General features: G+C 47.9%; 5 protein-coding genes across 5 annotated transcripts in view; 3 read left to right on the forward strand and 2 right to left on the reverse strand.

The window, feature by feature from the left end:
- COQ4 (ubiquinone biosynthesis protein) overlaps positions 1–1,526 on the reverse strand; it is a gene marked incomplete at both ends in the record, with an annotated part of 3,913 nt that extends 2,387 nt beyond the window's left edge. Inside the window, one exon of the mRNA XM_018854171.1 lies at positions 147–1,526. Within this exon, the coding sequence (XP_018712135.1) occupies positions 147–1,526 (1,380 nt within the window). The remainder of the gene's footprint in view (positions 1–146) is intronic.
- Positions 1,527–1,844: 318 nt separating this feature from the next.
- On the forward strand, positions 1,845–2,332 carry METBIDRAFT_189834 (uncharacterized protein). Its single transcript, XM_018854827.1, has one exon. It carries the CDS (start codon positions 1,964–1,966, stop codon positions 2,216–2,218), a length of 255 nt encoding a protein of 84 aa, XP_018712136.1. The 5' UTR covers positions 1,845–1,963; the 3' UTR covers positions 2,219–2,332.
- A 4,774-nt stretch (positions 2,333–7,106) lies between these two features.
- Positions 7,107–7,604, forward strand: SPC19 (Spc19p; the record flags this gene model as incomplete). Its single annotated transcript, XM_018857568.1, has 1 exon — positions 7,107–7,604. One exon carries the CDS (start codon positions 7,107–7,109, stop codon positions 7,602–7,604), a length of 498 nt encoding a protein of 165 aa, XP_018712137.1.
- Positions 7,605–8,096: 492 nt separating this feature from the next.
- Positions 8,097–9,458, reverse strand: METBIDRAFT_78535 (lipoyl(octanoyl) transferase; the record flags this gene model as incomplete). Its single annotated transcript, XM_018858895.1, has 2 exons — positions 8,097–8,960; positions 9,432–9,458. The coding sequence occupies 2 exons, from the start codon at positions 9,456–9,458 to the stop codon at positions 8,097–8,099; spliced, it is 891 nt and encodes a 296-aa protein (XP_018712138.1).
- A 690-nt stretch (positions 9,459–10,148) lies between these two features.
- Positions 10,149–11,657, forward strand: METBIDRAFT_28445 (uncharacterized protein; the record flags this gene model as incomplete). The annotated part of the gene is made up of 1 exon (XM_018855355.1): positions 10,149–11,657. A coding segment is annotated over one exon (1,509 nt), but the record flags the coding sequence as incomplete, so codon positions are not given.
- Between the last annotated feature and the right edge of the window lie 1,679 nt (positions 11,658–13,336).

A 13,336-nucleotide genomic window follows, 5' to 3' on the forward strand; every position in this document is an offset into this window, starting at 1 on the left:
CCCAATGTGGATGCACCAGTCTCGAGATGGCCCAATGTGGAGGCACCAGTCTCGCGATGGCCCAATGTGGAGGGACCCCTCTCAGTGCCCTTCGGGGATAGCCCAGTCTCGCGATTCCCCTCCATGGAAAGACCGGCGTTGGCAACGCTCTTGGCGGAAACGCCGACGTGGCTCTTACCACCCGAGCCGGCCGCGGCCAACTGGGCGAGCTGAGCCTCGAGCGAGCCCACGCGGCGGACCTGCGCCGCGAGCTGGGCCTCCGTGTCGCGGAGCTGGCGCGCCGCGGCCTCGCGCTCCAGCAGCTGCTTCGCGGCGAGCTCGAGCTCGCGGACACGCGCCTGCTCGCGCGCGTTGAGCGAGGTGATCTCGTCCACGCGCGCGGCGTAGCGGGCGAAGAAGGCCTCGAGCGAGGCCAACACGGAGCGCTGCTGCCTGACCTTGGCCAAGTTGGCGCCCAAGAAGTCGAGCGTGGAAAGGAGCTCCGGCGCGGTGTAGACGCCCGAGACGCGGCGCGGCGCGGCGCCGTCCGCGCGCTGGCGGGCCGAGCTGTCGAACAAGTCGTCGAGCGAGGGCACGATGTCGGAGAACATGCCGTGGTCGAAGGCCTTGACGGCGGGCGGCGCGGCATCCCCGGGGGGAGGCCGGGCGTCCAGCGGGGCTCCGCGGTGGTCCGGGCCGGCCGCCAGAGGCCCGCCGGCGCAGGCGTCCGGCAGAAACCCGGCCGGGCCCGGCCCCTGCGGCGGCGCGAGCCGCGCACACAAGTCCTGGAGAAACTCGTAGTGGTGCATGTCCGCGTCCGAGAACAGGGCCATGGCCAGGCGCGTGAGCCGCGGCAACACGCCCAGCACGGCGCCCTGCGGCGTCGCGGCCACCACGTCCACGCGGTCCACGCGCGCGCTGATCTGCTTGTGGCTGGTCTCCACCTGGATGTTGAAGCCCAAGTTGATGGTGTCGCCGGCCCGCACACACACGGGCTCGGCGCCGAGCTTCTCCAGGTTCACGAACGTGCCGTTGGACAGGCCCATGTCTTGCACCATGAGCTGCCCCAGCGCCGCGTCCACGTACATGCACGCGTGGTTGCGCGAGAGCACGCGCGAGTCGAAGTAGCCGTTGGCCGCCAGCGGCTTCACCTTGGAGCCCGTGGGCCGGCCCAACTTGCACGTGTCCGGGAAGTACGGCACGTGCACGTGCTTGGGCGCGAACGTGTCGTTGAGCAGCGAGAGCGTCACGTAGAACTCGGCCGCCGGCCGTTTGTGCGGTTTCTTCCGGGCCGCCGGGCCGGCCTGCCGTCTGCCGGCGTGCGGCGGCTCGGGCGGCCCGAACTGCGCCGCGCCGGTGCCCTGCGACTGCGAGTTGGACCGGCGCCGCCCGGCGGCAGACGACTGGGGGGCGGCGGCAGGCGCCTGGACGGGTGTGCTGGAAGCCTGGGCGGGTGCGCTGGAAGACGGCGTGGCGGCGGCGGGCGGTCTTTCTGCCGGGCCCGGCGGCCCTGGCCGGTCTGCCGCGGCGGGCTTGCGGGGGCTCATGGCGAAGACGGGGGCAGGGAAGAACGGCGTGGTGGAGGGATAAGGTGGAGGCTGGGGCGGGCGGCCCGGTTTTGTCTGGTGGTGCGGGCGCGCGGGCGCGCGGGGCGAGGGCTGCTGGGGCCAGCGATTTGGGGCCCGGATCGCGGGGCCAGAACTCGCGGGGCCAGAAATTGTCACGTGGTATCCGCCATGTAGCCATCCCTCACGTGGCAAAGGGAAAAAAACTTCCGTACAGGGAGAGTTTTTTCAAAGCCTCCCTCTTTTTCCTTAAGGGTTTTTAGAGAATGGTAGTATTCTAAGAGTACCGTACATACTTGAATTGAGAAATCTGATCCTGAAAGAAATCGCGGGGCCAGCGCCAGGACCAGAATTCGCGGGACCAGAAATCGCAGGGCCAGATATCGCGGGCCCAGAAATCGCGGCCCCACTGGGCAGGCATGGCTGGCCCGCCGCTTCTCCCCCAGTACGCCAGCAAAAAGTGGCGCTGGATCTGGGGGCCCACGCAGCATGGTGGCGATGCTGGCTGGTCGCAGCAAGCAATTCCAGTGCCGGCTCGTAGATTGGACTTTTTGATCGAAGAATTGGACTTTTTGATCGAAGGATTGGAGGGGGTTGTACAATTGGTGGGCGCGGCTGGATGGGCGTGGCTGGGCATTGATGGACATGGCTGGAGGGAATGCAACTGCTTATGATGGCAACACGCTGCACGCCGCCTCCATCTTATGAAACCGTAGCCTGGCCCCGTCTAAGCCTCCTGCCGGTGTTCTCCCAGTTCCCAGGTTTGTTCTTTCTCCTCTGTCTGGCCGGAGTATACCTACATCTCTCCACTTATTGAGTAGTCATGAAGGCGCGGGCATCCCGCCATATTCATGCATTGAATAGCATTAGACACCTAGCGAAATATAATAGATCATCATTGATATGAAGGGATGTATGCTTATCATGAACATCATCGTTATTATAAATACCCCTTATTCAAAACTTATATATCTTCTATTATTGAGTCCACCATTCTTAGGGGTACTGCACATTGTATCGCTCGTTGATATTACTCTCACCTTATACTGCAATAAGGTGGAATACATGAAGATTAAACAGGATGAAATCCGGTACAATGAAGCACATTAAACAACGTAGAGGTACGGAAATAAGAATGCCAGATATATACTCCCGGCCCCGCCGGGAGGGTGGGCATAATATCTATAGAAAATATCAAAGTCTGTGTTGGGGACTTCACGGGACATAGGCGTTATGTATTACTATTTGATCACTGGTTTCTCTAGAACTCTACAGGAGTTCTTTTCCACCTTTATATACTTTTTCCAGAGGTCACGTCAACGGAACCTCTAGAACTCGAGAGAACATTCTATGAGTTGTCTAGAATGATATCTGACGGAACTCACAGTAATGGAAGTGCATATAGCCATATATGCGCTTACAAGGTCCATCACTGTCAAGCTGATACCAGGGACCTTACAGTCTGTTGCGGACTTCACGGGACATGGGGGTTATGCATTACTATTTAATCACTACTTTCTCTAGGGCTCTTCAGGAGTTACATTCCACCTTCATATATTTCATCAAGAAGTCACGTCAAGGGAACCCTCAGAACTCAAGAGAACATCCCATGAGCTGTCCAAAATGATACCTAACAAAACTCATAGTAAAGGAGGTGGATAATACCAGGAATACAATCAGCATTATGGATAACCTCAGCGATGTTTTACACCTCGTATCTTTTTCTTGTGATGGAGTACTGCCTATAGCCACGAAATTAGAAGCTATGATTTGATACTATGCTTAGATTTATGTTATAGGGGCTGAATATAAACTGATGGTACCTATACAAGAGTTATATATTTAAAATCTCCGTAGCCGGTGATAGCCCCAGAGGGTGGCTATTCTATATCAAAGGATATGAGTTTAGTACCATAGAGAGATTCTATGGATTTGTTTTATAAGCGCCTTTCTGATGTACGATATGCTGATATTACCACATTTCCCTTGTGATTTGAATCCCTGTTAAACCCCTTCTTAGTTCAGAATTGTATTATCAGAACAAGCCCGCCTTTCGGGGAAGAGCGGATATTCGCCGAAAGAGGAATATGTTTACGTATCCTATATTCACGATTTTTCAAGCAAAGCCACTAGTCTGTTAAACTGTAATTTCTGAAATATGGAATTACGTAACTTGCCAATTCGCATATTTTGTACGTGGATATTTGATACATGAAAATCCGAATTGTCCATGACAATGTTAGAATTTGCTCACCTGAAGATTGGACTGAGAACACTTCCTTGGGGTAAATCAATGTTCTCAATTCTAATTGTACCATTATTCGTTAGTTCTTTCTTCCTTTCATTCTCATGCACTTTTAAAAGACTTCTAAAATTTGGACTGTCGATCTCTTTCCGTATATTCTTTTTATAACACTATGTGAAGAATGGTCAAAACATAACATTTTGTTATGTCAGATCATCTCATATTTTCTCGTATAACAAATGTGAATTCATTAACCACTAAATATAAATATATCTCTTGAAGCTGTAACTTTTTTCACCCTCCGTCTAATCTTTACTAATGTCTGTCTGATGATTCAAAAAAACTTAGTTCTGATCTTTTGTCATAAAGTTGTTATCGAATGAAGTACTCCCCTATCTCCTTTGAATGACTTACTTAATGCAACTAATGAAGTTTGGTTTCAGTCTGTCGGTTCGCTCTTTTCTTAGAACAGAAAAACTTGCTGATACAAATAATAAAATGTGTTTTATAGAATATGAAAGTTGTTTAAGTATACCTAATTGTGTTGATAATCTTCTATATCTTTCAAAATATCCTTTTCTCCTCTTATACAGATTTTTAATTCAAATTGAATTTAAAAATTTTACTTCTAAGGCTGATAAAATTCTACAATTATACCAATTAAAGTGGGCTTTATGACAAAATATGTCTAAATATAAAAAGTTCAAATAATATGCTTAATAGTTATATGATAAATCAGACAATGTTTGAATAAGTAGCAAGCAATACTGAAAAACTTTCTACTATCAAATAGAATAAACAACGACTATTTAAGAAAACAGTATTATGAAAGTTATGTTTTGTCTAAATCAGAATTGAAACATTGTGTATCTATATCAAGTAAATATTAAGCAGATTCAACCATGCCATTCAAAATATAGCTAAATTATATTCAAAGCATTTTACGATATACCTCCCCTCTATTATTCTTAAAGATTGGATCTTAGAGGTAAAATTAATAGTGTGCAAACATAATTATCATTTCAAGGTCATTGAATGTCGAACAGTCTTATAGAATATTCTAACCAGTTGACATAAATTTGGATGAACACAAAGTATTTAATTATTCTAAAGTTAAAGGAGTTATATCATATGGTGTTAAAAATTCAGTTTCATGCAGAACGGAAAGATCAACCAGAACACTATGGAATTCTTCTCCATGACATCGCTTTCACAAGCTGACATAAAGATAAAACATAGTTCACGTTTCCAAGCAGTACTAATGGCAGATTCCACCAAAGCATTCGATGGCATATCTCATCAATATGTTTGTGAAGTACTCGCGAAAATGGGATTTGAGTACCCGGCGCTTCGACTAATAATACTGATCATAACGGAGCAATCAGGTCAGATTTTTATGAGCGAAGGGGCTTGTATCCATAGAATCTGGCACACGGAAAGGAAACCCCCTATCGCCTCTTATTTTTAATTTGGCACCAAAACCGTTGCACTGTTTGCACTAGTTGTACATGCAGCTGTTCTTTTATAGAAAAGATCCTGTCGGTCAAGATTAGACGACTGCCATTGCCAAAGTGGAATGGCAATTATTTTGGATAAAAATCGCCTGATGACGTCATGCCGTTCTCGGGACTCCGTCGGAGCACGATTCCTCGTTTACTTGACAAACCAAACAGGCTGTGGCACCTTTGCCACGCAGGTAGTAAGACGTTACGGCAAACCCCAATTAATAGGGAATGGAAAGGTAATGCTGCTCGAATTGTCAGCCTTCCTCTACCGGCGGTCTAAACCCGAGCTTCTATAGTGGGATAGCAGAGTTGGGTCAGCTCTTTACTCTTGTCAGAATCCCATGTATCCCTATGATCTGAAAACCGTCGAGTCCATGTAGAGCAATGAGCAATTTCTGTGGCATCAGACTCATTTTTTCAGCTTTCGTAAAAGACCAGATCTCGGCCTTCCAAATTTTATCAAGCCCTCGTGGGCTACCAGATTTGCGTCATCAATGCAAAGAAGCGCCGTTCAAACTAATTGACGTCTACCAACACTCTGTAATAGCTTGACCCAAGTCTTCGTTTAGTAATAACATCACTGCTCCAAACCCTTAGTTATTAACCCCGAGATTGAACCTTTGACGGGCTCCTCTTGAAGCCATTATTGTTCTTTGTTCTGCTCCACCAAAAGCCTAAGCCAGCATGCATGACAAGAGATTTGAATTTGGAAATTCAGACCAGGTTCCGTGTCTTTCAGAACTATGCAGCGGGATGAGAAAAGGTGGCAATACTCCCGAACTAGCAATCGCCATCTGGGATTCCTGGCGCTTTACATGATTGGGCGAGGCTGCTGGAGCTTTTTCATTGAGAAAACAGACAAAAAATCCATTCCAAAGAGGGAAGTTACAAGCCATAATTACCTTCGGCTACTATAGAAGGCTTTAGGCTTGACTTTGGGATCTCAAGCTGATGCTCATATTACAGACATGCATGGGAGCCATGCACAGCGATCAAATATTAGGTACGTGTTTCAGTATGTTGCCTTCTTACCCCAGCCTTGTTCAGGTGTCGGAAACTCATACCGCTGTTTTTCCCAAGAAGTCCTAAAGCTTCAATGACGGAGCCACTAATCCTGTGTGACTTCTTGCATTATCCATGTATTTTGTACCGAAGATTTAAATGAGCACGCACAAGCCTCTTGAAAGTTCTCGAGTCTCCAGCCTACTTGCACTGGGTTCCTGAAGCACACTTCCACCCTCTGATATCAGCAGACGGACATTCCTCTCCTTGAGCCCAGGTCTGACTGCGGCCATGATGAAAAGATGTAAAAACTTCTTACGTCGAAAAGACACTTCAGACTATTGGACCTGTTCGACAACTAAGCTCGGCTGGAACCCTCAATTCCCAAGTAAGCTAGACATCAAAATTCAATGCTCAAACAAACTCCGATACCTAGTGTCCACCAGCACACAAACACATGACATACAAACGTTTCTCGTGTCTGTCACTTCACTATACCAAATTAGCCCTATGGGACCTGCACATTGTACAACAGGGCCCAACAGCCTACAACTCTCTAGAACACGACTTTCCCAGAGGCAGATGCTTCAGGCAATCTGATCATTACCAGCAAAAATGATTCGACATGAAAACCACGTTTTTTTCCCATGGCTTGCTGCGTGTCTCAGTTGGAGTTGATGGCCCCATCCAAGGCGCGCTCCACAACAAACACGCTAATATCCAGACGCGAATCGGAATCGGCTAGCACTAATCGCATACATAAAGACCGGTACCATTTCCTTAGATACTCCCACCATGTCAGATTCGCCCATGCGTGTAACGGCGCGTATTCTTCGAGACTCCACAAAACTTTTGGAAGGCACTGCCGAAGTTTTGGACCGCACCATACAGGATATCCCCCGGCTTCAGAAGGTTCTCGATACCGAGAAGTTGCTTGGCGTGGTTCCTGATATGGACGTCAGGGCAGCCAAAGAAAGCGTGAGCACAGAAGCACATCCGCAAATCGAGGCGTTGAGCAGTCTTCTTGAGAAAAACCTCGCCAAGCTTCGTCGGAAAAAGACAAGTTTGGAAAGCCAGGCTCGACTTCTCCAAGTGCGTTTGGAGAGCGCAGAGAATCAGTCTCCGCTGAGGGGAGAACGCCGGTTTAACAGAAGCACCACCTTAGACTCTTCGCACGAGGCGGACCTAGCCCGCTTGCGCTATTTGCGCCACAAAAGCGATCGTTTGAGCTACAATTTGTCGCAGGCCAAACTTAAGAACAACCGGGCCAAACTCAGCTTTGTGCCATCGCTTCCACCTGCCCCGTAGAGCCCGTTGTCACATTCCAAGTTCTCAATATAAGCTGATCTGGAGGTCTGGAATCTATGTCGGGAGTATCGAGGATGAGGAACGGCTCATGGCTGATCTCGGGCCCATTTCCTACGAAACCCCCATTCTGAACTCTACTGTCTTTTTTCTCGTCATGGCTCTTTTCGATCAAGAGGCTTCTCAGAGACACGACATACCCCTCTATTGAACACATCACCTACTTATCTGTGGATCCTTTTACTGGAACCATGAAGCTCGCAACAACAACATTACGGCACCTCGTGGAGTGACATCAAACCTCGTCTCGCAGTGAAAAACAACGAAAATACCGAGACCGTGTTGTGTCTTCAGTTACACATTGTTTGATCCGCATTCACAGAACGGCCGGCTGTGTCGATCTTGCCCGGCATCATGCACGGGTTCATGGAGTGGCCTGTTCACCAGTATCTATATCCAGATCCATACCTTGGCTCGCCTCTTTGATAGTTGGTTCTAGTTCGCGTTCAGGCTCTCTTCGGCAAGCAAGTCTGCACCGTTCATGTGCTCGATGGTACTCAAATTAAGCCTCTTGGCCAATTCCTGTGCAAAGTTCTCGCCCACTTCTTTGATACTGCCGCTGTATTCCGGCTTCAATTCCTGGATAGATGTGGCCCTTGTGCCCGGCATTCCACACATTATGTGCGTGTTCAAGAACTTGAGGTCTGGCCTCACATTGAGCCCGATACCATACGAGGTGATGGCCCTCTGGATATTACAGCCCACAGAGCATATTTTCAAGTTGTCCGGCGACATCCACACGCCCGGGTTGTCATTCACGAAACTGGGCAAACCAAACCTCTTTTCGAGCAAGTTTTGCACGGCCTTCAAAAGCACAGAATCGACGTAGCACCGCACCGTCAAATCGGAAAACTGCTTCAAGTCCATGATCAAATAAGCGGTGAGCTGGCCCTTGCCGTGCCACGTAACCTGGCCGCCTCTTTCTAGCTGGTGGTACTCACACCCGAGCCTGTTGAATGCGGCAATTTGTTCAGGAAGGGTGGGGTCCTGTTTCATTTGCTTGCCGCCCGTGTAGACACCATCAAACTCAAACGTGAGAAGGGTGGGGAACGGTTTCATGGAAAGCACGCGTTGGATGAACTCCTGCTCAAACTCCTGGAGCTGCAAGCCTTGCAGCGCGAATGCTTTTTGCTTTTTTTTGATTGTGGCCTCCATCTTCTTGAAGTCCAAGTTGGCACTGACCATTTTGTTCTGGATCGCCTGGCCCTTGACGAACGGCGTAACGCCATCGAAGTGGATGTGTCTTAGCGTGCGATAGTCCTCGTTCAAAGGCTGGAATTTGCTTGCGCATGCCGACGACTGGAACCGTCGTGGAAGCTTGAACAATTTCGAAAAGCCCATGGCTTGTTTCGGGAGGGACATGTCGGAATTTGCAAGCTAGAAGTATGGATCCGGTGTTTAGTTTTGCCAGTGCGCTCACGTGCCATGCCCGCTTGGCCCGCGCGCCAAAATCCGGCCCGGTTGATTAAGCCTAGTCCAGCCAGGTCGTGCCATGATGATTTAGGTTTGTTTACAGGGCCGCAGGTGCAAGCAAGAAAGGCAACAAAGGAGAGACGTTTTATTGGAGGGCTGGTGCTGTGCAGCTAAAACATCATAACTGGTCCGTGAAATATCAGCTTTCTTGGCCCGGGGCCGGTTCCTGTTCCATGGAAAGGAAGCACTCGTCGATGAACATGGATGTTGGTCTTCGTAGGAGCAGATCCGCCACACATCAATAATATACTTGGGCCACACGTACGATTTAGCGGAAACGCCGGACCAAAATTATACGAAACGCCGGACCAAAAACATACGCATGTTCTCGAATATGGTATTGGGTCGTGGGGGCACCCAGTTGCAAAATGCACAGCGAGGGCATACCAATTGACTTCATACAGAGTGGTGTCAAAACTCGTGTATTGTGCGTTTGAAAATCCAACCTGGAAAAACCTTTACGACTGGATAACAGATAAAGAGAGCTTAAGCCGGGGCTTGTCCTCACTGTAGAGCAATAATACTCGGCCCCATTCAGCTGCGCCGCACGACCCATCATCGAGTTTGGAGCACCTTGAATTTCACACCCAATAATACAATGTTTGGGACCAGCGTGTTTTGCTCTTGTCTCAGACGCTTAAGACGCCCCTCGTCTGACCCAATTTAATATTCCATGTTCGAATCATTCATACCTCTGACAACAGGCCCCAGTCACTTTATTATCGGTCTCGGTCCCGGTGAGCGCGCACCGGCTCATAACTATCTGAGGCAAGCCGCAAACGATATCCGGACAATCTCTGGAAACAACGGCGCTCCCCCCAAACTGGCACATTTTCACCATTGCATTTTATCTGAAGGGGCCTTATGAATCATTCTCGCGGGCTCGCGCCTGACCGGAGACTACTGCGGCGAGGGGCAAAAAAAGTGCAGTCCTTCAAAGAAAACCAGGTGCTTATTGGCTCTGAAACCACCCGAAGAACCCAACGGCGAAAACGGGCAGACCGGCATGTGGCCGTGGAGCTGCCTGAATTCCAGTTGCTTGTCAAGTTGTACGTGCCGGCGAACTTGCTCATCAAAAACAACCAGGTATCGGTGAAGCAGTTGGCTGGGTACTTGCCTATCTTGGTGGATCAGCGGTTTCCGGAACTCAATTTCGAATTGCACATCTTCCTTAGCTCGCTTGTGACTGCCTATGTTCTGTCATGGTACTGTACGAAGCTCAACACAGAAAACATGGCTTTTGTTCTTGACGTCTACGAGACATTATGCATGTTTATCAAAGATATGTCCAGCCGCATTCTGGCCCTTGTGGAGCTGCCGGCGCTTTTGGCTACCATCAACCAGCTAGCCGAGATTGTGGATCAACATATTCGTGATAATCTCGTGGAGAACGGAATCCCCAACTATGCACTGGCTATCCTCAAGCGACACGCGCAAAACATACTCGAAGAGACTGATCTCCCGAGTCTCAGGCAGAGATATTTGAGAGAGAATCACATTATCTTCAATCATAAATATGGCTCTTCAGTGCAAGGGCAGAGGCCTCTTGAGGGAAATCCTCTGCTCCAGTCTGCCAATGGAATAGACGCAGACCCAACAATGCAGCAAACGTACCTCAAAGTGCTAGTAAAGAACATTCTACGAACAGCATTTTCTGGGTCTGGCCTGACAAAACAAAGTCCCGAATCGTCAGTAATAGTATTTAACTTCTTGTCCGTGCTAATCGCGGATTTGGTTCTTGAGAAGCTTTTGGCTAAACTCTCTGCCCCTGACTTTCTTGTCTCCCAGTTGATAGGCGGGGTGTCTGGAAAACTTCATTCCAAGCTAAATACGAAGGAATCCCCAGAATCCACTGTCCTGATTGAGCTGCATGCCCATATTACGAAAGCGTATTACGAAAAAGCTTACGATGACCTAAGCACTGCGTTGTCGGCATTCCAACTGTGCTTGGCTACGCTGAAACCAAGTCTGACCATCCTTTTCTCGCCCATGATTTCCTTGCTTGACGCAATTACAGGGTTCAAAGACAAATTTCCTAATTTGACTTCGTTGTCGGGGCTTCTTCGATCCGTTCTTTTTTCCATTGGAGACCTAGCACTCAAGTTAGAGGTTTTTGCGCAGACCTACTTCATGAAAAAATTAAGAGCTTCCCTGTTGGTCGAAGATGCATTCTTGGCTCATTTGGTTGAATCACTTAGATGCTCCTTGTTCGATAAAGTTGGTGATACCGTGACAGACAGCAAAATGAAGACCCCCTTGGAAGTGCGTGACGAGATTTTCGATTTGCTACGGAGCCAATTGAGTCGGAAATTACCACTAAACATCTCAATACCTTGGTGTGTCTACACAAACCAGAGGGAAGCCGAGACCAAGAAGGGTATCGAAGATATTCTACGGATCTTCGCTCCGCTCGATCAAACTGGGAATGAATATTCCGGAAACAAGAGCGACATGAATTTGCTTCTAGTCATAAAACTTTTCGACTGTGTTGTTCAGAACATCTACCCAGAATTGGCTTCTGATTTATCGAGTGCTCTTTCATAATTGCGCATGAATATTCGATTGCAGTGACTCGTGAATAAGATTCCTACCGACTTGATGATGTTGGAATTCCCCAAATATGCGCTCAAAATGCAATCCGCTTCTGGTTTAAGCGAACTTCAGTTCAAGGAGAAGTCTCAGTTTTGCAGTCTCCATACATATTTGCTAATTGATCTCGAAAATAAAATTCAATCCCAAAAAGGGTTTATCATCCATGCCATTACGTGTATAAATAAGATCTCTTATGAATCTCACCACGCCTGCTGGGACTCCAACATATTTCGGACTGTCCAAATTATCTCAGAGTATTTTTTCTTTAGTCTCGAGGTTTCTTCTAGAAGACAGCGTAGAATGTAAATACACCAAGAGCTATGCGCCTGAGTCGTCATAGAATTCATGCGTTTGATTCCAACATATCTCAAGGTTCTCGATCAACACTTCAACAAAACTATGTGTCCGTCACATAATGTTTGTACGGCACAATATCACGGTAAGGAAGAAGAATCATGCTTTGCTTGAAACTGGAATTAAAGCTTCTGTCCGTCTCAGACTGGAGTCTGCCGAAATTTTTTATATCCGAATTATAATATGAAGTGTACTGAGAAATGAAGATTCCGAGCGTATACTTGGCGTGGTCCGGGCTTTCGGAGGCTGTAGATCCAGTTTGATCTACAGTTTTCGGGGTAGACTTTGTCAAGCTAAATCGTGTTTAACCGTATTACTGCAAGCCCAAGAATCTTGGTTGTCTCAGAAGGATGGATCAGAGAGTATATAGTAAACTTGTACCAAATAGCTGTTCTTCACAAGAAGTAGTCCCTCTCCTGTCTAAAAGCATCTCGTATCTTTGATCCTTCGAATCGAAAGCTTACTACAAGCGGATAACATGACATAGAGTTAATTTTTTGATAAGCCTGTTCACAACATACATCGATAATTTCTCACGAAATATTCAGCTTTCACCTTGGATTAGGGCTAGCAAGACAAATTACGGATCCGAGCCTTCGATAATTCTCAACATGAACCCGACTGGGGGTGAATAGGACAGGAATTTCCAGTTGGTGATTCTTCTAGACCGTCAGCCTTGCCGTTCTGCTTCATAAGACCCCAGCAGCAAGGCCTTCTACTATTTTATTGAGTTTAGCCTCAAACTTCCGAAGTTTTCCAGCCTTCCCGAGCGTTATTGGTGAAGATGGACCAGCTTTTGAATTGTGCTCTAGAACAGAGCTTCAAGGAAATTTGAAGAAGGATGTGCGAAGCTGGATTGTGACTGATGGCTGAAGCTGGCAAAATATCGGAGGTCCATAAAGCTCAAGAGTGTCGAGTAATACGGAAACAGTAGTTTTTTTATTGATGCGAAGCATAATCTTACGTTATCATCCTTTGCTCCGCTGGATTGTGATCTACACTCATACTCAGCGCAATACTTGTCATGGGTAGACCATATATGTGAACGATATTCCAAGCTCATAATTAAAAAGACCCAGTGCTTCGGATTAGTTCCCGAAAAAATGTAGACTCAAAAACATAACTCTCGCATGTTTCATCGACACTATAGCTTTCCAAAATCACCTCAACCGGAAAGTGCACTAAAGGCGTATAAAGATACAATGACCAGGCAAATACGCACCATCGCCCAAGCAGCACCCAAGTCTTGAAATATG

Source organism: Metschnikowia bicuspidata (assembly GCF_001664035.1).
Source record: "Metschnikowia bicuspidata var. bicuspidata NRRL YB-4993 chromosome Unknown METBIscaffold_3, whole genome shotgun sequence".
In the NCBI taxonomy this organism is placed as follows: Eukaryota; Fungi; Ascomycota; class Pichiomycetes; order Serinales; family Metschnikowiaceae; genus Metschnikowia; species Metschnikowia bicuspidata.

Bases quoted from the DNA above. Each gene is read 5' to 3' on its own strand.
- METBIDRAFT_189834 (XM_018854827.1), top strand. From the start codon at position 1,964: ATGGCTGGCCCGCCGCTTCTCCCCCAGTACGCCAGCAAAAAGTGGCGC.